Source organism: Lissotriton helveticus, chromosome 7 (genome assembly GCF_964261635.1).
Source record: "Lissotriton helveticus chromosome 7, aLisHel1.1, whole genome shotgun sequence".
Lineage (NCBI taxonomy): Eukaryota > Metazoa > Chordata > Amphibia > Caudata > Salamandridae > Lissotriton > Lissotriton helveticus.
The window spans coordinates 1,754,235,477-1,754,261,099 of NC_136068.1; the positions used below are offsets into that span (position 1 = coordinate 1,754,235,477).

A 25,623-nucleotide genomic window follows, 5' to 3' on the forward strand; every position below is an offset into this window, starting at 1 on the left:
AGCAACCAAGTCAAAAGTGTATCATGTGTCAGGCAAAAAGTGTGGGGGGTAACCATGATAAAAGGGGCACTTTCTTACAGCGGGCCAACAAACCCTTGCTCTCTGCTCCATAACCACAACAACATTTTCTAAACTAGCTGTGACTCCTGGCATCACTAATGGGGAAAACTATGGGTTTGCTTGACCCTTATCCTGTCATGTACCTCGGCCCCCCCTTTGCCCTTCTGCCTAACCACGTGTCCACCGATCACCTGCTGCTCCCTCTCAGCCCGGTCCCCACCCCTTTAGTGGCAGGCCATGTGAATCAATAGCCCTGCCCACCGCAACCTTGTGACACAGAGTCTCCATGTGGACGAGAGCCGACACCTCACTCTTGGGCCGCTCCCTGTCAGCTGGGCTTGATGTACCCAGAGGCACCAACATTTCCTGTGTCCTGCAGGGCCTGGAAGCCTCAAATATGGTGGTTCTTCATTGGACGCACAACTCGACGCGACGTACACCATTGTGACAAATGGGTTTCAGCAGTGTACACAGCCGCTGCAGCCCCTGTACAACAGCCAAAATCCCACGCAGTGGCCCATGCCCACAATACTGCTTCAGGGGTTCCAGAGGCAGCCTGCAACCCCTGAGCACCTCAGGCTACCTATTGCCTGTTCCCTCCCAGTCCCGGGTGGTAAGGCATCGCGGCCCATGACAGCCGGCCTACCATGCTGCCCGAATCCACAAACCCACTCAACCCATTCCCATGGTATTTGCAGGCCGGTGAGGAACAAGCCATGATGGTCTATGCCACAACACCCGCTGATAACCTCTTCTGCTGCTCCGCCTTGGGATCACCTGCCTGCTGCAGAGACCCTTTATTTGTTTTTATTTATTTGAAAAGTTTTATATAGCGCTGGCTTGACGCGGAGGTATCAGAGCGCTTTACATGAGGACAAGCATTGTTTCATAGCATAGTTACAAGTTACAACATTGCAAAATAAACAGTTTCAGAGCATAGATTCCAGTTGCTGGAGCACAGTTGCACGCGTTAAAAATTAATACTTAAGGGAAAAAGCAGGCAAGGGGAGAGATTCTGGGGAGAGAGGATAGAAGCAGGAGAGGAAGACCAAGAATAAAAGAGGGAAAGAGGTGGCGGAGGGAGAAGGAATCTTGATCGGGAGACACTGAAAAACAGTGTACATCGTCCGGTGTGCAGTGATCCCAGTGGAAAAGGTGTCGTTCCCACACCTCTGCTGTGTGTGGCTCCCTAATCACTGTGGGCTCTCTCAGAGGGGTCACTTAGACTCCAGGGAATAAATACTGGATCCCTCCCCAACAAGGGGAAAGAGTGCGCTTTGGCAAGGGGCGCCATTCCCACACCTCTGCTGTGAGTGAACTCTCTTGACACTCTGGACTCTCTCAGAGGGAACTCTGAGACTCCAGGGAATAAATGCTGGATCCCTCCTCAACAAGGGGAGAGGGAGTGCTTTGGTAAAGGACACGTGGCTAACAATAGTTACAAGATACACAGTTACAGTGCATAGTAACCAGATGCTGGGGCGCAGTTGCATGTGTTAAAAACGAGGCAAGGGGAGAGAATCAGGTGAGGGAGGATAGGAGCCGAGGAGGAAGACAAAGAATGAAAGAGAGAAAGTTTGAAATGTTTTATAGAGTTCTGGCTAGACCCGAAGGTATCAGAGCGCTTTACATGAGATAGGACATTGCATCAGAAACATTTTTACATGGCTGCATCAGTTACTTATTAACATGTACACCCGTCTTATGGGGGGTGCAAAGGTAGAGGGGAGAAGCCGAACAGGGGTAAGGAATGCAAATATTAAACAGAACGGGTAGGCGAGGAGAACAATGTCCGATGTCCGGCTGGGTAGGTGTCGGCCTAGGGGTGAAACAGAGCCAAACACCTCTTTAGTTGCAAGAGACAGCTCCACCGGGCATCAGCCAAGGTTGCTCAGGCACCGCAGAAAAATAAAAACAAGTTCTGGTTTCCGCCCAGGAGGCATCGTCAAAAGTTCCATCAAGAGTATCGTTTAAGGTGTTGGTGGGGGGTATATGTCTGAAATGGAGATCTTGTTAGGGTTCATTGCCTTGGGATAGGTGGTTATGTTACCATAACTCAGTTGCAGGTCCGCAATTAAGGTCAGGCAGCAATCACTGGCGTAAAGAAAATTGAGGGGGCCCTGCAAGGTAAGTAGAGGGGCCCCCTCTGGGCTCAATTAGGAGCTCTCCAGACAGAGTGCAGTGCCGAGGGGGCCCCCCTGGAGCTTCGGGCCCCCCCGCACCGCGTGGGCTGCGGGGGCCTGTGTTACGCCCCTGGCAGCAATGGAGATCAGGACAAGTGTACTGAAGGTGATGAACGCAGAAAATTAGTGGTGGGGACATGGAGTAACCAGGATTTAAATGTGTTGGGTTGTGGAACACCTAAAATACTGTTCAAATATGGCCTACTTTTTAGATTTGGTAGATTGTCCTTGTTATTGAGTTCAGAGTCCTTATCTAGTTTCAGTGGGAGTGTCTGCACGAAACCTGTGCATAGAAAGTCCTCTCTCCCTTTCTCTTAGGCAGTGGATCACCATCTTGGGAATAATCAAAGCTTGTGGGCTTGGTGGAAAAGTGATTCCCAACATGGAGGGCTGGATGCAACCACACACATATGGTCCAGTGACGAGCATGGCGCAGGCACCGAGCGTCCCAGTAACAAATCATCCCCTTTGAATGATTCCACCAGGGACAGACTTGCACAGTCTTGCAAGCTCCCTATATGTGTGTTGTAACTGCTGTTACAACCCGTCCTCCAGGAATTACAGGGCTAAACTAGTGCCTGCTGCGCTGCAGCCAATCCATGATATCGGGGCACAATTAGTCCCAAGCGCAGCTCATCTCCAGGGCGCATCCACAAAGGAGCACAAAAACTTCAAATATGTGTCTGACGGCCCGCAGGGAGGAAGAGCGCCCGGTGCAGGACAGTTGCTCTAGTAAGGACCAAGGGGCTTGGCCTCAGCCCCAGATCCAGCAAGGCCAACAGAAAACCTCAGCTGTGAGGCGGACAGACAGCGAGGCAGAGGAGCATCAACGTGCGAACAACCACACTTCTAGGTCCGGGAGATATGGCTGATCGCAGGTAAGAAGAACAGGTCATAGCAATTTGGCCCCACAACTTTCAGCTACTCACATGGGCCCTGCAGGCATGTGGGGATAGCGGGCTGGCCAGCAGACGCACTTGGTTTCCCCAAACTTGGTGGACACTCCCTGAGTAAAATGTAAATTGATACTTGTATAGCGCACTAAACCCGCAAGGGTCTCAAGGCGCTTGTACGAATACCGATGTGGAACCCATCCTGGCTTTCCCTGTGAGGTGTCCACTCCTGGGCACCCCCAAGGTGGAGGCCAGGCATCCTTAGCGTTGTGGGTTTGTACATTCTTCCGGAGTGATCCAGACTCTCAGTCAGTGGAGATCTTCCTTCCGGGAAATGAGCACGGTCTCAAAAATCTCTACAGAAATAGTCTGATCCTCTTTACAATTGTTTCCCCGAGTAGTGCTGGTTGTATGGCAGGACAAATTCAGGGATATTTTACGAATAATCTATCCAAAGTCCAGGAGCCTCCCTTAGGAGCTCCGTCTCGGTGGCCAGCAAATCCTACCTGCCTGCATTCCACAGAACCTCAAGGGCCTTACACACCTTCTCTTTCAAAGTCATCACGCAACACAGCGAAGTAACTTTATTTTCTGCCCTGTGTTACATTACTCCTTGATAAATTGGTGCCTGGTATGTGCTCCCCACCTATCTTGAAAGACCATGGCGCCTCTAAAGGAAAATTCGTCCTCTAGGTAAAGATAATGTGGCCACATTTTACAAAAATGTTCTTGTGGGAGGACCCACAAACAGCGTAGAGCAATTACAGCTCACTTGTTCGCTATCGTGTGTTTGAATTGGGTACCAGGCCCCACGACTGATGGACATTACCAGATGCAACTGCGCATTGCACCATGGTGCAAAGGTGCCTGAGTTGGAGCTAGGCTGCCGAAATGGCACCAGCACAGGGAGAAAGAGGACAGGAATGTACCATATTGCTTAAATATGGTGCATTTCTGCCCTTTCACTTTGGCGTATTACAGTGCAGCAAGGAGACTTGCTTCACTCCCCAACGCCAAAATCATTAATGGGAGCCTTAGCTTGTGCTGCATTTTGTCACACAAAAAACACAACTTTTGCGAATTGTATCCCTGAATTTTTAAAACATCTCTTATCAACTGTATCAGGACAGCTGAAAAATACTTGAATGATCCATATGGGTTTATGTGTTGTAGCTTTCAACTTTAAACCCTTATTCATCTTTGCTGAAATTCTCTTTCCTCGTGTCTCCGCAGGAGTCTTCTGTGACGATGAAGATATACATACATACTATCGATTGTACCTGCCCCAGACGGTGGCCGTCACAGTTCAGGAAGGCCTGTGTGTCCTCATTCCCTGCCAGTTCACCATCAAGGCGACGCAGGAGGCGGCAGAGAGACCCCGCGGATACTGGTTCATTAGAGGTGACGACTGGGACGGCCCGGCCGTGGCTTCAAACGATGGAACCAGAGCGATCCGCGAGGACACCAGAGGCCGCTTCAAGCTGGTGGGAGATCTGACGCTATGGGACTGTTCCCTCAGGATCGATGACGTCAGCACACGGGATACGGGCACATACTACTTCCGATATGAGCACAGTAGACGCTCGAGTGTTAAATATAATTATAATTTGTATCCGCTGCGTGTTACGGTTGTAGGTGAGTCATGTCTGAACTTCTCTCTGGTTGTAAATTGATTTCATACTCCCGCGTCGCATACTGCGATGTTATGTCACCTATAGAAGACGGAATTCAGACATATAAAAGGTCGAAAATGTTAACTGACTGTTTTGTGGCCAATGTAAGCCACAGAGAGAGAGGCTGATGCTATAATGTGCTATTGTTTCTAGGTGAAGATGGAAAGATGAAAGCGCATGGCTGGGGATGCTAAATCTTGTCTTTTAAATGCGGAAAGACAGGCAAAGTAATTCTTACACATGTTATTACTCACCAAAGAGTATAATTGACGAAAGTTCACAGAATAGTGGGATTGGTATGGAGGTTACAGATGGCGCTATCACCATGGAGTGTAATACAGTCACGCATTTATCACACAAAAGCACACAAAACACGTTTATAGACTGCAGAAGGGACTGTTTATCGAGTTCATTCAGAACACGGGCCGCAGTTTTAAATGGCAGAAAATTCCATTTGGACCTTTATTCGCCAATAGCTCCTACCAGGAAGAGGGCAGAATCTGCTTAGTTTTAAACAAGACAGTTACCATGGTTTCATCTAAGGTTTTGTGTGTATGCTACTACATGACGAAGAAGACGTTCTAACATGTACAAAAAAAATGCGAAAAATGATTTTGAGCATTACTACTGGTATTGTGTTTTTTTCACAATCATTACATGTTTCTGACAAAAACTGTGGACAATGGGTGCAGGGCTCACACCGTACGCAGTTTGTGTAAGAAGTCCTTGTTTGTTATAGTTAAAAAAACCTTCAAAGAACTTTCATGAATCCATACATTTTGTACTATTAATTGATTTCCGAGCACAGGTGCTTAAGGGAACAGTTACATGGTACATTAGGGGCGGTGCTCCATCATGTTTCAGATTCCATAGTGCCTCAACACTTGGCCACGAAGCACTTTACTTTTCTGTAGTCCTCCACCTTCTTGGGTGGAACGATCAAGGCTGATCATTCCCTACATGTCATGAATATGCTACTAAGTTTTGAGGGATGGGAGACAAATTGCCTCTAGTTTGGAGAAAATACTTAAGTATGCAAAAGAGCAATGACTGTCAGCGATGTAGATTACCAGCAATTAACCCTGTCATGTAAGAATTACTGTCAATTCAATTTGGCTGCGACCTAGTCATGCTAATTTAGGCAAATCTGAAATAGGTAATGGAGGGACTTATACTATTTATTTCTTGGTCTCCCTCATGCGGGGTCTCTTGGCTTGAGCTGCAGTGCACTAATCTATTTAATTTTAATTTATTTATAACAATTTATATAGCGCAAACATGACCATCGAGGGTATCAGAGTGCTTTACAGTTCATGCAACTAGAGGGATACAATCAAACACCACAGAATCAACAAAGCGAATAATTCACAGTCTTATAATGTCTGACATGGCATGGTGAGCAAAAAAACTATGGATTTAGGCTCAGATCTCTGTACTGGGGTGAATGTATGACATTGTTCTGCATTCTGTCCATCAATTGTTGTTGTGCATTTGTCACCCGAGTGAGACGGGTATGCTCAGACGTGGGTCCCTCGCTCTCCATGCCACTGGAGTCAAGCTATCCTGGCTGATGAGGGCTGAAAGCGCGAAACAGGTCCTAAGATGCTTGTTTCCAGTCCAGGGAGGACCTGGCCTGGCAGTTTGGGCTGGACTGTACCCATTGGGTGCAGGGTCAAGACTGATTTGCATATGGCTGGGTCCAAACTGGAATGGCATGGTGAGCAAAAAAATGATGGATTTAGGCCCAGATCTCTGCACTGGGGTGAATGTATGACATTGTTCTGCATTCTGTCCATCAATTGTTCTTTTTGCATTTACCACCCAGAGTGTGACGGGTATGCTCAGACGTGGGTCCTGTGCTCTCCATGCCACTGGAGTCAAGCTATCCTGGCTGATTGTTCTTTTTGCATTCTCGTGAGCCAGGCAGTTGTGCCACAAATCGATATCTATGTCCCAGACTCAGATGGGGAAGCCTGATTGAGGCAGAACTTTCTTTATCAGGAGCCCTTTGACTTCTTTTTTGAAAAGGACAGTTGAAGGGTTCACCCTGACTTCGGGGGGGAAGGGAGTTCTAAATCATCTGAGCCATACCTGAGAAGGCTCAATAATAGGTCTTTTTTTTCTTGAATTATTGTGGTTTGAGCAAAAGGGTGCTGGAGCTTCTGGAGGCTCTCGAACCACATGAGAGTTCCAGTTTCTGAGCAAGGTATGGCGGGGTCTTGAAGTGGATGGCTTTGTGTGCCATGCATGCACGTTTTAACTGTACCCAAGCTTCATATGAAAGCCAATTCAGGGCCAGCATGTCAGGGGAAATTGAGGGCCACCCTGAGAGGAGCCATCTTCACTCTGGGCAAGCCGCAAAGCTTTGCGCTACCATAGTCCAACTTTGAGATCACGAATCCTTGCACTGCAACATTTAGGTCATTAGCAGGGAGAAAGGGTTTGAGCTTCCTTAGAATGCTGAGTTGGAAGTTCGCTCCTTTGGTGAGGGAACTGATGTGCTTCTGAATGTTCAGACTTTTATCTAATATACTACCCAGGGCAGATGCCGAATCAACGAGGTGAGGTCTACAGTCAAGAGCCGTAAGCTGAGTCAGCCATTGTTCCAAGACCGGAGATTGTTTGTGGGGTGAGATTGGGAGGAATTCTGTTTTTAGAGCATTTAACATCAGGTGGTTACGTATCAGCCAACTTTGTGTATCCAGCACGACTCAGTTGAGGGACTAAATGTCCTTGTGGGAGCAATCTTCAAGTATATTTGGGTATCGTCCGCATACACAAAATAGTTAATGCTGGATGCTTTCAGAATTTCTGTCAGAGGCTCCATGAACAAGTTAAAGAGCGTGGGAGAGAGTGCTGAGCCTTGGGGAATGCCCAGAGTGACAGGAGCGTGATGGGACAGAGATTGGTTCACCTTGAAGCTTTGGGATCTGTTCTGTAGGAACGAAGAGAGCCCGTTTAGTACAGGCCCAGACAGCACCATCCTGTGTTCCAGGAGGTCAATTAGGTTATCGTGTTAGACAGTATCAAAAGCTGATGAAAGGTCAAGAAGGATCAATAGGCACCACTCATTATGGTCCAAAATTCCTAGCGCATTGTCAACAATGTGCCTCAGTGCAAACTCTGTACTATGACCTGGGAGGAAACCAGATTGGCATTGGTCCAGGAGTTGGAAATGGTCGATGTGGTTAGAGTTGGGCCAGCACACATTTCTCCAGGAGCTTTGCCAAGGTAGGGATATTAGAGACTGGGCGAAAGTTATGCAGGTCCGTGGGATCCGCAGTTGGTTTCTTTAGAATCGAAGCAACTTGACCCAATTTCAGGCACTCCAGAATAGCACCTTGCCGAAGTGAAGCATTGATGATCATAGTCTACAGTGTTACAAAGGAGGACCTGGCTTCAGGGAAAAGGTTCGCAGGCAGAGGATCGTTGTAGTGATTAGAAGGTTTCAAAGTCAACAACATTTTCCCTATAGTGCATTCATCCAAGGTTTGGAACAGACTCCAGGATGCATAGTTTTTGAGGAAGTAGGGCTGCACAGAGTCGGTAATAGCCAAGCCTGGGGGAGGGAGGATGAACAGTGGACTGAACGACAGATGATCACGGGCAGAGGGTAAATCAGTTTTAATCTTAATAGTTTTATCTCTTTAAAAATTGGCAAATTCTGCACAATTCAGCAGTGTCCCTTGGCCCAGTGACAAAGGGTTAGGATGACTATTAGTTTGGGACTTGATGAGTTCGAACAGATTTTACAGACAATTTTTTGCTTAGTCCAGTTGTGTTCTGATGAAGGTGACCTTTGAGCATCTGATGTATTTATTGTATATGTTTCTCAGGGATCTTAAGTGATAGAGATGTTCATGGGAGGGATTGGACCGCCACAGCCTTTCTACAAGTTTTACATTTCTTCTTTTGGAATAAAGACTATCATTAAACCATGGTTTGAAGAGTTTAGAGGAAATTCTTTTAAGCTGCAGTGGTGCACCCGAGGCCAGAACATTAAGCATAGAGTGGTTATAGTGGGCCGTAAGGTCGTGGACATCCGACATGTTCAATGGGGGCAGTGGGGGGTGGGATGTTATTACAGAGAGCAGTAAGATCTTGCGAGTTGATGTTACGTAGACACCTTTTCAGCTGTTTTGGATTCTAAGGCTGGGCTCCACTTGTTCTTACTGCTTCCAAGATAAGGAAGGTGATGCAATAGTGGTCTGTTCCATCACATGGGAGGATCAAATCAAGGAAGATGGAGTTGGGCATACCAATGACAAGATCTAAGGTAGCTCCTTTGATCTGAGTAGGGCTGTCACATATTTGGATTAGATTGAGGTCAAGTTGGAAGGATTTAAGGCTATTGACCACCCCATCATTTACATTGTTCCAGTGCAGGTTGAAATCTTCCCGGAAGATCTGAGTGTCATGGAAATCAGCATTGACTGAGATATTGTCCATGATCTGTTCTGTGAAGGGAAGGTTGTTGTGAGGGGGGTGGTAAAACGTGTGCAGTTCGCATGAGTGATTGTTGCAACCAGTCACTTCAATGCATAGGTATTCACAGAACGGCAGGAGGTCGGCATGTAATACTTTCACTGCTAGATTGCTATGGTGTAAACATGCGATGCCTCGACCTTGACCTCTAGTTCTGTCCAACCAAATGATATTATAATTGGGAGGCATTAAGAAGTCCAGGATGGGAGCAGCTGAGTAATTTAGCCAAGTTTTGGTCAACATTACAAGATCGAGATCCTGGGCAAGGATGAAGTAGGTCTGCAATGTCAGCAGCGTGTTTAACAGCCGATCTACAGTTAAGAGCACGCATATGAGACTTATATTGGTGTCCGTTGGTGCAGGAAGAGTGGAGGTGACTCTCATGAGGTTGTTCACATTTAATGTTCTGGTGTTCTGCCTAGATTCCCTGAAGGGATCAGTGGGGATAGATTCAATTTGTTGCAAGTTTGATAAGCTGGAGTGGTGTGCCGGATCATATGACAGTAGGGGGAATGAATATCCCTATCTGACAGGGAGTCTCTACATCTGAAGGGGCGAGAGGGGTTGTTAGGGTGCAGAGTGGAGGCCCACCTATGGGGTGTGTGGGTGATGAGGGCTGGTGTACGCCGGGTAAAGAGGGGGCAGGGAGTCAGGTACACCTGCTATTTGGCAGTGATCAGGGATAGTGATTGTTCCAACTGGAGCAGCTTAGCCTGGAGTTAGCTGACAGATCCTCAGTGATAAGTAAAAGTCTATGTACCTCTGCCTTAAGTTGTTGTAGGCAGAGTACTATCTCGTTAAGTTGGCCATCCACTGAGATGTTTGAATGGGATTAGGATGCTAGGTCCATGGGACGTTGTAACATTAGAGAGCTAGTGGAGGCGGAGGAAAGTTGGGCAGGTAATGAAAGGATGAGCCTTGAGGGAAGGAATTCTGGGAACTGCGGCTGCATGCTCATAGGGATGAGGAGGATAGGGGGAGGGGATGGAGGAATAGAGACCTATGTAGGCCTTTTCTGGGCGTGACAGTATTACAGGATGGTCTGGGGGAAGTGTATCTGGGGAGAATCGGGGCAGTGATGTGAGCAGTGAGGGTAGTGGAGTAACAGCTATCTAGCAGTGAAAGTACTTAAGGACTCACTTGGGGTCAATTAGAGGCTAACAGCAAGCTCCAGCCCAGGTCAAGTTGCTACTGGTCTGTTTTTCATTTTAGAAAGAAAAGGCATCTTGGTTTATTATGTGCCTGTAGACACACAGGAGGTCAGCGAACTGGCCCCTAGAGTCCACTTCTTTATCATGGTTCAAGTGGGAGGAGGTACAGGCCTTCAGGTCTCCTTTTCTGTTCTTCCACAGGCTCAGAAACAGTTTTTATAAGGGACCTTAGGTTTCACATTAATACCTGGCAGTAGCTAGTGGGTGGGGATGACTACTGGGCACTCTCTAACAAATGGAATAAATTGTCCCATGGAAATCATTCCCACTTTCTCATGAATTCCTGTTTGTCTTAGTACTAAGAGGCCTAAAATGTCATGAGAAAGGTTATGGATGTGTAGGGGAGTGGTCTAGTGTCCTCCCATATCTATCACTGAAATCCAGTTGTGCAGGCCTTGTACTCAGAACAAACTAGGTGACAAATTTCTGGTAGGACAAAGATAGGGCTGTAGCACCCCGACAGGGGATACATAAGAATTGTCCTGGCATACATTTGTCCCTGTTTCAAGTGTGGCAAAGTGTTACATGTGGCTTGAACAAACCTGTGAAATATTATTTTACAATGTGGTCTCAACAGGATGTCCACAGCCCCCCTAATACATAAACTGTTGAGCTTAGAAGAGGCAACCCTGCCCATTCAGGTGAATCTATTATGTAACTCCTGGGAGGAATTTCACACCTCATTAACTTCTCCTTCAGTGTTGAGGAGAGGCTAGAAATAGGCAGAAGCTGAATAGCCTCCTGGAAGTGAAGGCAGGTAAAGGGTAACTAGCTAAAAGTTACTTTCCCTTAATATTGAATACAAATCTGAATCGGACACAGGACAGTAAATCAAATCAAATCAATTCAAAGATAGCTTTATTCAATTTAGTTTTAAAATCATAAAAGCACTTTCCTATACATTCATTCTAAAAACACATTTTTACAAGGAAGTGATTTCATAATAATAAAAAATAGTCATACCTCAGCTATTCTCATAAAACTTTTCTATAGTTCATAACATTTTTCAGAAAAGAGACAACAGCTAAAATTGCCAGTTCATCATCTAAACTTTGCATCAGTAAAAACGCTATACGACATTGTCTCAGCCCCATCTTTTTTATAACTGGTTTTAATATTCCTTTTCTTGGGTGCAAATGAAAATGACAGAATATGGTGACGTGTAATGTAGATTGCTGTGATATAGCATCACATGGGCAGGCACCTAATGTTTTTGATCAATCATTAGTAATGGAGAAACTCCCCAATCATTGTATGATCCCCGAGCAAAATCGTATTAAAAGCATCATCTCATAGGGCCCAGGGACACAAACGAGGTAAGGCTGGATAGCATAACATGATAGCATTAATTGGTTCTCCATGACTGATTGTTTAACAATCTCCGTGGTGAGTCTATTAATTTGTAAAGGTGCTAGGCAAAGTGTTTTTAAAGACTTTCTCATCAATTTGATGATACTATCTGGATCTTCAAAATATTCTGGGTGGCCAATATCACACATGAACTTTTTGTTGTAATTTAGCCACGGGCTAGATGACCCCATCTCCATACTCAAGCAATCCCTAATAACCCCACAGAATAAAAATTTGTCGATTTGGTAGCCCAAACCTTGTGCCACAGTAAAATCGGTTCAATTCTGGCCAGATCTGTTATATAATATAAATGACAAAAGTAACGGGGCCCCTGACAAAATAGGATAAACCCTCTCAGGGAAATAGAGCTATTTTAGCAAGAGAAATGAGCACCGGGCTCTGTGCTAATGATGTATATAGTATGTGCGTTTCCCATAGATACTTCTTAGCTAAATGAACATTATAATCAAGAAATTAAGAACATATTATTTTCATTTTTATCTGATTATTTTTGTCCAGTAAAAAGAATATGCACAATGTACAACATGTTTTTGTTCATCTTGCTGATGTGCACTAATATATGACCAATTTGATACAACTATCTCACAGAATATTAGTCTTCATAACTTTTCGTGCAATTTGAGCAAGGAATCAACCACACATTATGCAAACAAGTATTATAAATTATACTAGGCATGGACAACAGAAAGAAAAACACAGAAAAAGAGTAAAAGGCCACTGGTAATGATTTGCAGAATACCACCAACTCGTTTCGGCAAATGCCTTCTTTGGGATTGTTCTTTATACCAGTGAAAGCTAAGAAGTAAACAGAAAGTATAAATATTCTATGGTACAAATGCACTGGATACATCATAATATCAATAAGTCACTGTATAGATCAAATTTAATTACTTCTGGAATAATAGTCTTGCTAGAAAAGGCACGAACACCAACCTGTATTTACTAATAAATTAATCACACATACCTAACACTCATACTCCACTAGTGCAAAGTTCTATATATTATATTACAGTGGATTTCCTAAAAACGTGACTGTTATAAAAACACAAAAGTAAATACATAGACTCATAGTTAATCTTCATATCTCTGCAACTGACCCTGGTTATGACTAACGGTTTTCTATTTTTAACATGACTCAAACTAATTGTACCTGTATAGGGATTCACCCCAATTTTTGTCCGGAAAAATCTTCCTCATGTATGGGTGGCAGAGTAAGGAGGGGAGCCAACTGCTAGAAGGCTGTCATATCAAGAATATACATGTTTTTATATATTTGGGATATAGTTTCCCAGAAAGGGTATCTTAATAAATCTACACTAAAAGGGAGCTGATATCTAATTGTCATGCCAAGATGATAATCGCATGCTACACATTACTGTGACTGGTTACACATAGACACACTTCCATCTTGACATTTTCACAATTCTGCAGAAAAGCTTTTGAGAAATGAGGGATAGAAGGAGGCAACTAGGTCTCATGTTATTCTATTATATCTCTAGTGTCTTGAAATCTTCTTAATCTATTCTTGGTAAGTTTCTACATTATGTACAAACAGAGTAGGCATGTGCCCACCTTGGGATGTTCTTTTCTGCTCCGAAACATTTCTGCCTATTTATAACCGATCAAAAAGCAAGAGGGGCTCAATAGCTGTCTTCTCTATTAATTCCATATCTATATTAAATTTGGAGTATACATAAAAAATATTAAAATGTTGTTTGCTCCAAACTTTCCCTCCTAATATTTTTTAAATTGAGTAACTATACTCTCAAATACAATCACCATTACCTATTTCGGTTCACGAGACAACTTGAGAAGAACAAACTTCCCAGTTTCCAATTTAGAGTTACATGATTCCTTTTATGTACAAAACTATATATAAAAAAGATATAAAAATTATATATTTATAAAGGACTATATGGCAGTGAGGGCCTGCAATTTCATCTTATATAGTCTAGAGATGTGTGACTCATACCTGTTTTTAAATTTAATTCAAGGTAGAAATGGTGAATGAACAGATGAATTCTCTGGAGATACTCCTATGTAGAAAGACAAATACAAGGCGAAGAGTTGGGTATGTCTATTTTGGAACTGTCTAAAGACATGTTATGCATGACGACTGAGAATATGGATTTATAACTCTTACCTATATTTTAACTCCTCGATACGTTTCTTTTCCAGACGTCACTTGTCACTATTGGCAATGCAATTATTACTGGCAATTTTTTTTGTATATGGGCCACTGCAAAATGGAAAAATAAAAGGATCATAGTAAGCCGACCCGCACTCCGCATTGATTGACAATATATGTCGCAGATTTAAAACAGTCCTTTGCCGCCGAGGCTTAGTTTTAATACTTATATTTCAAACCCACATTTAGGTAAGCTTAGTGGGGTAGGCTAAATGTAACAGACTTATATGTACAAACCTATATATAAAAAATATATAAAAATTATATATTTATAAAGGACTATATGGCAGTGAGGGCTTGCAATTTCATCTTATATAGTCTAGAGATGTGTGACTCATACCTGTTTTTAAATTTAATTCAAGGTAGAAATGGTGAATGAACAGATGAATTCTCTGGAGATACTCCTATGTAGAAAGACAAATACAAGGCGAAGAGTTGGGTATGTCTATTTTGGAACTGTCTAAAGACATGTTATGCATTACGACTGAGAATATGGATTTATAACTCTTACCTATATTTTAACTCCTCGATACGTTTCTTTTCCAGACGTCACTTGTCACTATTGGCAATGCAATTATTACTGGCAAATTTTTTTGTATATGGGCCACTGCAAAATGGAAAAATAAAAGGATCATAGTAAGCCGACCCGCACTCCGCATTGATTAACAATATATGTCGCAGATTTAAAACAGTCCTTTGCCGCCGAGGCTTAGTTTTAATACTGATATTTCAAACCCACATTTAGGTAAGCTTAGTGGGGTAGGCTAAATGTAACAGACTTATTTGTGCGCCAAAAGTATCTGCTCATCATCAATTTAGAAAGAATCTGCCACTAATAGGTTGACCTTGTGTTTGGAATTTCTAATATAAGGCAACCAACACTGGTTTCCTAATGATATATATCTCAGTTGGTGTAGAACAAAAGAGTCAACATACCCGATTGTCCTAGAGAGAGAACCACATACTACTGGATACATTTAATTCTAATGTGTGGTTCTAGATTGGAAGACGCTACTATCTCGATATTCGAATGATAATGAATAAAACAAATGACCAAAACAGGAATGTTTACCCTAATTTATTTCGATAACAGTGGTGCAAGAGGTACCGGCGGGGTCTAGTTCTATCTAAGATGCGAAAGCTTCGACGTCTATATTATGCAATACAGTTTCAGACTTACCTGCAGCGGTCTCCTTTCACATCTCATTACGATCCGATCATTTGCCTCCAAAGCGCAGCCTCTAACTTTGACCTGTCTAAGTATCGTCTCGCGAGAGTATTTGCCATCACTAACTTAATGAAGTGACAAACGCACATCGCAATCGTCGCTATGAGCTAGAGAGACCGTTTTGAGTGGCTGAGATCGGCATCCATTTTGAGAGTATAACTATGCTCCAAAGTTGAAAAAAAAATATAAAAATAATATTGTAGTCACATTCTATCCATGATGTGTTGCATTGGCAGATGGTTGTAAGCTCATTATCAGAAAAACGCCCCAAAAACTGAGGATGCAGCAAGAAGTGCTATATGACTCACACTATAGCTAGATGTTATTTTCAAAGGCAAAAATACGGTAGATATCTTAAGAGTGTGGCGGATGGTTGTAAACTCATTATCAAAAAAGCATCTCAAGACATGAGGATGTAGCGAGAAGCACTATATGGCTCCCAATTATAGCTAAAGGTCATTTTCAAAGGTAAAAATGCACTAGACATATTAAGAGTGTGTGGATATATACAAATAGCACAGGATTATTTCACCATATACCTTTCTCCTTGGCAGGTATCTATACAAGTTATGGTAGATTGTGTCAGTATGGATTCAAAAAATGTATCTACACCTCTCCTTCTACTTTATATGTAATCAAGGTCTAACTAACTTCTGTCTTCATATCATTGATTACTGCCACCCTCATTTAATTTATTTCATTGCCTGATCCCAGGGTATTTCCTGACTCAATCCTCTTATTGACATCTCTAACACAAAGATCCAATAGACTTCTCTCAGCTTCCTTATTTTATCTATGTCTACTCCAGACCTTGGTGTAATCCTTTCTAGAATATACCACTGCATATCGTCTGGTGTAGGATTTTCTTCAACATAATGATTAATCATAGGTGCCATCATCTTTTTTGTTCTAATTGCTGACCTGTGTTCTATCAGGCAGACATTAAGAGCTATTCCTGTTTGTCCCTCATAACCCATTTTACAGGGACATATTATTAGGTAGATGACATTAGTTGTGCGACAATCGTTCAAGTTTTCCGTAGCAATCTCATTCTTATTGAAGTGTAATGTTGGTCCTTGTGTAGCTGTAGCACAAGATTTACAGTTATCACATGCGTAAGTTCCCTTTACTGGGTGGGTACTACCTATGCTCCTTTGTTGAAGGGTGTTTTCTTGTCTCATTCGAGACTGTACGACAATATCCTCTATGGATTTGTTTCGTCTATACGCGAACATAGGTTTAGGAATTTGATCCGATTTAGACGTATTTACATTCAGTATATGCCAGCTCGCACTTACTGCTTGTCTAATTCTGTCGTTCAAAATTGAGTGTCTAGTGATGAACACTAGCCCAGGGTCTTTGGTTTCCTTTGTGGCTGTTAACAGGTGTTGACAGTTGTAATAGCGAGCTCTTTTATAGGAGTGTTCTATAATCTTATTCGGATAACCCCTGGCTAGAAACTTCTTTTTCATGGTTTCAGCTCTCATATCAAAATCTTTTATGCTAGTACAGTTACGCCTGAGGCGTGAGAATTCCCCAAAAGGGATACTATTCTTTTGTATTTCCGGGTCGAAACTATCATAATGGAGTAAGGTGTTCCTGGCGGTGGGTTTAACAAATAAATCCACCACCAGGATCCCTTCTTCATGCTTTATCTGGACATCTAGGTACTCCACCTTGTCTGTGCTAAGATGGTTTGTAAAGCGTATATGAGTATCGCAGAGATTTATCCAATCTAAAAATTGTTGCAGATTTTCATAGGAGTCATTCCAAATGAAAAAGATGTTGTCTGTGAATCGCGACTAATTGGTCACTGGTTCACAGAACAGCGCAATTTCATTAAATACAAATCTTTCCTCGAATTGAGACATGTATATGTTCGCTACTGTCGGTGTGCAAGAAGCGCCCATGCTAACTCCTTGTTTCTGCTTGAATAGTTTGTTGTTAAATTCAAAAATGTTGTCGCATAATACTATCTTTAAGCACTTTAAAATAAAGACAGATGGACATACAATCTTATATTTGTGGATAAACCAATGTACTGCTTTCAGGGCTCCATCTATAGGAATATTACTGTAGAGCACCTCTATGTCCATTGTAACTAGATATTGAGTGTCAGGGCAGAAATTGGTGTTTTCCACGAGGTTGATGATGTGTCAAGTATCTTTCACAAAAGCTGGTGTTTGCGATACATAAGCTCACAGAATGGCATCAATGTATTTGGCTAAAGGCTCAGTCGCTGAACCTATAGTAGTCACTATAGATCTAAGTGGTGGATCTATAGAGCTCTTGTGTATTTTTGGAATGCCATAAATACTGGCCATTCTTGGGTTTTCTACATTTAAGTAGGCCCATTCTTTGTCACAAATCTCTCCTTGTTGCAGCGCCTTATCAGTTAGTTTACGTATTTTATGTACTGTGAGTGATGTCAAATCTCTGGTTATCGGTGTATAAAAATATGTATCATTAAGCATGCTCTCCATCTTTGTCACATAGGTTGATGTATCATAAACAACAATTCCCCCTCATTTGTCATATGCTTTGATAGTTGTCTCTTTATCATCCTTAAGGTTTTGTAAGGCTTTGTATTCTTCCATACTCGGATTAAACAGAGTTTTGGGGACCTATTTTGTGATGTTTACAAATTTATAGTACATCACTTGTTCAAATACGGCCACTTGGGGTGAAAGCTGATCTAGCATAGGCGAAAACGTAGGTTTTGGTGTGAGACCTGATGTATTAGGGGTCTCATTGATGTCATCCTTTCTGGAAAAAAACCCTTTTAGCTCTATTTTTGTCAGGAATGCCTGCAGGTCTCTGAACAAGTCAAATTTATTGAGGCCCGAGTGTGGCGCAAATGTTAATCCTCTCGATAAAACTGACATAATCTGGGGCGATAACTCTGATTCACTTAAATTGAAAATAGGGATGGTTTCTATTCCCTCCAATATCTCTTGTTGCGTGTTTCGAGAGGGAAACATCCTTTACAATGCAACTTTTACCACGCAGTGCCTTTACGACGCAACTTTTACAACGCAAACCATTACAACGCATTGTGCTGGGGGGCGCTCTAGGATAGGGAATAGGTTTTATTAACTATCCAACACCTTCCCTACTATCCACGGGGACTGGAGTTGGAATAGTAAATCAAACAATTCACTATCCAGCGCCCAAAGCACTATGTGTTGTAAAGGCATGCGTTGTAAATACCGCGTTGTAAAGGCATGTGTGGTAAAAGCATGCGTTGTAAGGTCATACATCCTTTTCGAGATATTGGTTGTAGATCATCGGTGGATTGCCCTCAAATTGATTGTAGTCTACAGAGGGACTGTTCTGAAACCTTGGTTGATATTGAGGTCTCCAGTTGCCTCTTCTCGCTGTTTGCCTCCCTAAAAAAGGTTGTGTATACCGTTGTCTAGTATTGCCTCTAAAGTTTTGATAGCCATTCCCTGCATATTGTCCTTCATTCTCTGAGTCTGAGGAGTCTGGGAAGGTTGTCACCTTCTTCCCATAATTATACTGTTTGTTTCCAAATTGATCGTATTGTTCACTGTCTGTATGGTTATAGTATTGCTCTCCTAAAGAGGGGTAGGTGTTCTCCTTCCTATACAATCTGACATCTTATTTTAGTTTTTCTATTTTTCGTTTTGTAAGATATTTTGTATATGAGTAGCGATCTTTCTCTATGTCTTCTAGTTTTTGTTTAACATCCTCTACGATACCTGAGCTTTTAATTTTATCTTCCAAATCTTGTATTTCTGATGCTAATTGTTGTAAAACTTCCTGGGCTGTTTCTACTATTAGCATCATATAGTCTTGTGAGCAACAGTTGGATATTAGTGCCCAACGTTCCAGGAATTCTTTTATTAGAATGAACAGACCAGGTATGTTCCTAACGCGCAACCCTTGTGGAATAACACCTGCTTTCAAATATTCCAACATATAATGGCCATGTAGCTCTATACGTTTTATCTTCTTTTTTAGAGCTAGTAGTGTTATAGCATCTTCGTTTTTATCTGGGACATTAGAGGTCTGATCTTCAAAAGTAGTTGCGCTGCCTGCCATATTGGCAAATCGTTCATCTGTGAACTCAAAAGTGGGTATCTTGGACATATTCTCACAATATATTACAGACCGGGGGGGGGAGGATTCAGGGATGGAAGAGATCCTCCTTATTCTAAAGTGAAAACTAAACTAGTTAAAGTGATAAAGTCAGTACTTTCATTATCTGCTTTCACACATCTACGGAAAGGTGTTCAAAAACCCAGACTACCAAACTCACCAGAAAAGATACAAAGCTACTAAATCCAAATACTTAATTGGTTGTGATATGTATGCGAAGCAAAACCCCTTACAGACAGGCTGAGAGAATAATATAAATGACAAAATTAATGGGGCCCCTAACAAAAAAGGATAAACCCTCTCAGGGAAATAGAACTATTTTAGAAAGAGAAATGACACCGGGTTCTGTGCTAATGATGTATATAGTATGTGCGTTGCCCATAGATACTTCTTAGCAAAAAGAACATTAAAATCAAGAAATTAAGAAAATGGAAAAAAAATTTCTCTGATTATTTTTGTCCAGTAAAAAGAATATACAAAATGTACAACATGTTTTTGTTCATCTTGCTGATGTGCACTAATATATTGCCAATTTGATACAACTATTTGACAGAATATTAGTCTTCATACATTTTCGTGCAATTTGAGCAAGGAATCAACCACAAATTATGCAAACAAGTATTATAAATTATACTAGGCATGGGCAACAGAAAGAAAAACACAGAAAAAAGAGCAAAAGGCCACTGGTAATGATTTGCAGAATGCCACCAACACTAATCGGCAAATGCCTTCTTCAGGATTGGTCTTTATACCAGTGAAAGCTGAGAAGTAAACAGAAAGTATAAATATTCTTTGGTACAAACGCACTGGATATATCATAATATCAATAAGTCACTGTATAGATCAAATGTAATTACTTCTGGAATAATAGTCTGTCTAGAAAAGGCCCGAACACCAACCTGTATTTACTAATAAATTAATCACACATACCTAACACTCATACTCCACTAGTGCAAAGTTCTATATATTATATTACAGTGGATTTCCTAAAAACGTGACTGTTATAAAAAAAGAAAAGTATATACATAGACTCATAGTTAATATTCATATCTCTACATCTGACCCTGGTTATGACTACCGGTTTTCTATTTCTAACATGACTTAAACTAATTGCACCTGTACAGGGATTCACCCCAATTGTTGTCCGGAAAAATCTTCCTCATGTATGGGTGGCAGATTAAGGAGGGGAGCCAACTGCTGGAAGGCTGTAATATCAAGACTAAACATGTTTTTATATATTTTGAATATAGTTTCCCAGAAAGGGTATCTTAATAAATCTACACTGAAAGGGAGCTGATATCTAATTGTCATGCCAAGATGATAATTGCATGCTACACATTACGGTGACTGGTTACGCGTAGACACACTACCATCTTGACATTTTCACAATTCTGCGGTAAAGCTTTTGAGTAATGAGGGATAGAAGGAGGCAACTAGGTCTCATGTTATTCTATTATATCTCTATTGTCTTGTAAATCTTCTTATTTTATTCTTGGTAAGTTTCTACATTATGTACAAACAGAGTAGGCATGTGCCCACATTGGGATGTTTTTTCTGCTCCAAAACATTTCTGCCTGTTTATAACCGATCAAAAACCAAGAGGGGCTCAATAGCTGTCTTATCTATTAATTCCATATCTATATTAAATTTGGAGTATATATAAATAAATATTAAAAAGTTGTTTGCTCCAAACTTTCCCTCCTAATATATATATTTTTTAAATTGTGTAACTATACTCCCAAATACAATCACCAGTACCTATTTCGGTTCACGAGACCACTTGAGAAGAACAAACTTCCCAGTTTCCAATTTAGAGTGACATGATTCCTTTCATGTACAGACCTATATATATAAAAGATATAAAAATTATATATATATATTAAGGACTATATGGCAGTAAGGTCCTGCAATTTCATCTTATATAGTCTTGAGATGTGTGACTCATACCTGTTTTTAAATTTAATTCGAGGTAGAAATGGTGAATGAACAGATGAATACTCTGGAGATACTTCCGTGTAGAAAGACAAATACAAGGCGAAGAGTTGGGTAGGTCTATTTTGTAACTGTCTAAAGACATGTTATGCATGACGACTGAGTATATAGATTTATAACTCTTACCTATATTTTAACTCCTCGATACATTTCTTTTCCAGACGTCACTTGTCACTATTGGCAATGCAATTATTACTGGCTAATTTTTCTGTATATGGGCCACTGCAAGATGGAAAAATAAAAGGTTCATAGTAAGCCGACCCGCACTCCGCATTGATTGACAATATATGTCACAGATTTAAAACAGTCCTTTGCCACCGAGGGTTAGTTTTAATACTTATATTCCAAACCTACATTTAGCTAAGCTTAGTGAGGTAGGCTAAATGTAACAGACCTATTTGCGCGCCAAAAGTACCTGCTCATCATCAATTTAGAAAGAATCTGCCACTAATAGGTTGACCTTGTGTTTGTAATTTCTAATATAAGGCAACCAACACTGTTTTCCTAATGATATATATCTCAGTTGGTGTAGAACAAAAGAGTCGACTTACCCGATCGTCCTAGATAGAGAACCACATACTACTGGATACATTTAATTCTAATGTGTAGATATAGATTGGAGGTCGCTACTATCTCGCTAATTCAAATGATAATGAATAAAACAAATGACCAAAACAGGTATGTTTGCCCTAATTTATTTCGATAACCGTGGTGCAAGAGGTACCGGCAGGGTCTAGTTCTATCTAAGATGCGAAAGCTTCAACGTCTATATTATGCAAGACAGTTTCCGACTTACCTGCAGCGGTCTGCTTTCACGTCTCATTACGATCAGATCATTCGCCTCCAAAGCGCAGCCTCTAATTTTGGCCGGTTTAAGTATTGTCTTGCGAGAGTATTTGCCGTCACTAACGTAATGACGTGACGAACACACATTGCGACCGTCGCTATGAGCTAGAGAGGCCTTTTCGAGTGGCTGAGATCGGCATCCATGTTGAGAGTATAACTATGCTCCAAAGTTGAAAAAATATATAAAAGGATATTGTAGTCACATTCTATCCATGATGTGTTGGATTGGCAGATGGTTGTAAGCTCATTATCAGAAAAACGCCTCAAAAACTGAGGATGTATCGAGAAGCGCTATATGACTCACACTATAGCTAGATGTTATTTTCAAAGGCAAAAATACGGTAGATATCTTAAGAGTGTGACGGATGGTTGTAAACTAATTATCAAAAAAGCGTCTCAAGACATGAGGATGTAGCGAGAAGCGCTATATGGCTCACACTTATAGCTAAAGCTATAGATATGGAAATAATAGATAAGACAGCTTTTGAGCCCCTATTGCTTTTTGATCGGTTATAAACAGGCAGACATGTTTTGGAGCAGAAAAGAACGTCCCAAGGTGGGCACATGCCTACTCTGATTGTACATAGATTAAGAAGATTACAAGACAATAGATATATACTAGAATAACATGAGACTTTGTTGCCTCCTTCTACCCCTCATTTCTCAAAAGCTTTTCCGCAGAATTGTGAATATTTCAAGATGGTAGTGTGTCTACGCGTAACCAGTCACCGTAATGTGTAGCATGCAATTATCATCTTGGCGTGACAATTAGACATCAGCTCCCTTTTAGTGTAGATTTATTAAGATACCCTTTCTGGGAAACTATACCCAAATATATAAAAATATGTATATTCTTGTTATTACAGTCTTCCATTAGTTGGCTCCCCTCCTAAATCTGCCACCCATACATGAGGAAGATTTTTCCTGACAAAAATTGGGGTGAATCCCTATACAGGTACAATTAGATTAAGTCATGTGAGAAATAGAAAACCGGTAGGCATAACCAGGGTCAGTTGCAGAGATATGAAGATTAACTATGAGTCTATGTATATACTTTTTTGTTTTTATAACAGTCACGTTTTTAGGAAATCCACTGTAATATTATATATAGCACTCTGCACTAATGGAGTATGAGTGTTAGGTATGTGTGATTAATTTATTAGTAAATACAGGTTTTTGTTCGGGCCTTTTCTAGCTAGACCAAAAGTAATTAATTTTGATCTATACAGTGACTTATAGATATTATGATGTATCCAGTTCATTTGTACCACCATAGAATATTTATACTTTCTGTTTACTTCTTAGCTTTCACTGGTATAAAGAACAATCCTGAAGAAGGCATTTGCCGAAACATTGTTGGTGGTATTCTGCAAATCATTACCAGTGGCCTTTTGCTCTTTTTTCTGTGTTTTTCTTTCTGTTGTCCATGCCTAGTATAATTTAAAATACTTGTTTGCATAATTTGCGGTTGATTACTTGCTCAAATTGCACAAAAATGTATGACGACTAATATTCTGTGAAATAGTTGTATCAAATTGGCCATATATTAGTGCACATCAGCAAGATGAACAAAAACATGTTGTACATTGTGTATATTCTTTTTACTGGATAAAAATAATCAGATAAAAATAATATTTTCTTAATTTCTCGATTATAATGTTCATTTAGCTAAGAAGTATCTATGGGCGACGCACATACTATATACATCATTAGCACAGAGCCAGGTGCTCATTTCTCTTTCCAAAATAGTTCTATTTCCCTGAGAGGGTTTATCCTTTTTTGTCAGGGGCCCGTTACTTTTGTCATTTATATTATTCTCGCAGCCTGTCTGTAAGGGGTGTTGCTTCGCATACATATCACAACCAATTAAGTATTTGGATTTAGTAGCTTTGTATCTTTTCTAGTGAGTTTGGTAGTCTGGGTTTTTGAACACCTTTCTGTAGATGTTTGAAAGCAGAGAATGAAAGTACTGATTTTATCACTTTAACTATTTTAGTTTTCACTTTAGAATATGGAGGATCTCTTCCATCCCTCAATTTACCCCCCATTGGTCTGTAATGTATTGCGAGAATGTGTCCAATTTATCCACTTTTGGGTTCACAGATGAACAATTTCCCAATATGGTAGGCAGCGCAACTACTTTTAAAGATCAGATCTCTAATGACCCAGAAAAAAATGTAAGCCGCACTGCTGTGAGTAACTATGAGAGCCCTGCAAACCGCTGTGGGAGGAAGGCAAATTGGTGTGGAGCCCACGACTTACCGCACCTGCTCCGCTGGTGCTGCTGCGAGGACAGAGTCTTTATCTGTGCTCCTGTTGCAGTGGGGCTCTTTGGGGGCAATTGGAAAGGAGAGAGAGTGAGCGCTGAACGCCGGAAGGGACTCGCAGTACTAGGAGTCCCTGCCCGACCCAGCACACCTGGTCTGCGTTTGCCTGCCAGCCCCGCCCCGCCCACAGGCATCAAGCTGCATTTAATCTGCTCTCAGCCTCTGCCATTTGGGAGCCGCACTGCTGTGAGGAACTAGGAGAGCCCTGCAAACCGCTGTTGGAGGAAGGCGAATTGGTTTGGAGCCCACGACTTGCCGCATCCGCTCCGCGGGTGCCGCTGCAAGGACAGAGTCCTTACCTGTGCTCCTGTTGCAGTGGGCGTCTTTGGGGGCAATTGGAAAGGAGAGAGAAGAGCTCTGAATGCCGGCAGGGACTCGAAGTACCAGGAGTACCTGCCAAACCCAGCACACCTGGTCTGCGTTCGCCTGCCAGCCCCGCCCCGCCCACAGGCATGAACACGCCATATAAAAGCGACTGAAACACGCGCTGTGCGGGACGAGCTGGGCGAAGCCCGGGCCAAGGACGGGCCTGTCTGTAGCCGGCCAAGGCCGGCCAAGGCTGGGCTGGGCAATGTCCCTTTAGTTTACAGTCCTGGACAAACCCAGTAAGACATCTACCTCTCCTTTGGCGCTATTATTGACTATTATTTTTTACACTAATAACAGCAGGACTCCCGCTTACTGTTGAGAATTTATTGTGTTCTTTATTCTGTCGTTTATGCTGTGTTAGTGTCCACCATTGGTCTTATAACTTAGTAAATTATGGCTTCTGGTATTACTAAAGGCAGGATGTCCTTAGTGGGAGGGTCAGTTAGAGGGACCTTGGATAATTTCATCACCAGGGCCGCCTCGGTGTTAGAAAGGGAAATCGCTATCACCGAGCAGCATTTGTCAGGTGAGCACCTTTATAAAATGCGCTTTTCTGCTGAGCACCTCCATGACAAACGATCATCCTTGGGCTCTATTCAGCAAGCTACCACTCCACGAGCAGACCGAATAGATAATGAGTCTATAGGTGATAATAGTATTCCTTTACTTCTACAA

At 41.9% G+C, this 25,623-nt stretch overlaps 1 protein-coding gene across 1 annotated transcript in view; it reads left to right on the forward strand.

The window, feature by feature from the left end:
* The window catches only part of LOC144769678 (sialic acid-binding Ig-like lectin 13), a 285,815-nt gene that overhangs the window by 47,800 nt on the left and 212,392 nt on the right, over positions 1 to 25,623 (forward strand). Inside the window, exon 2 of the mRNA XM_078653871.1 lies at positions 4,370 to 4,771. Coding sequence (XP_078509997.1) covers positions 4,370 to 4,771 — 402 coding nt within the window. The remainder of the gene's footprint in view (positions 1 to 4,369; positions 4,772 to 25,623) is intronic.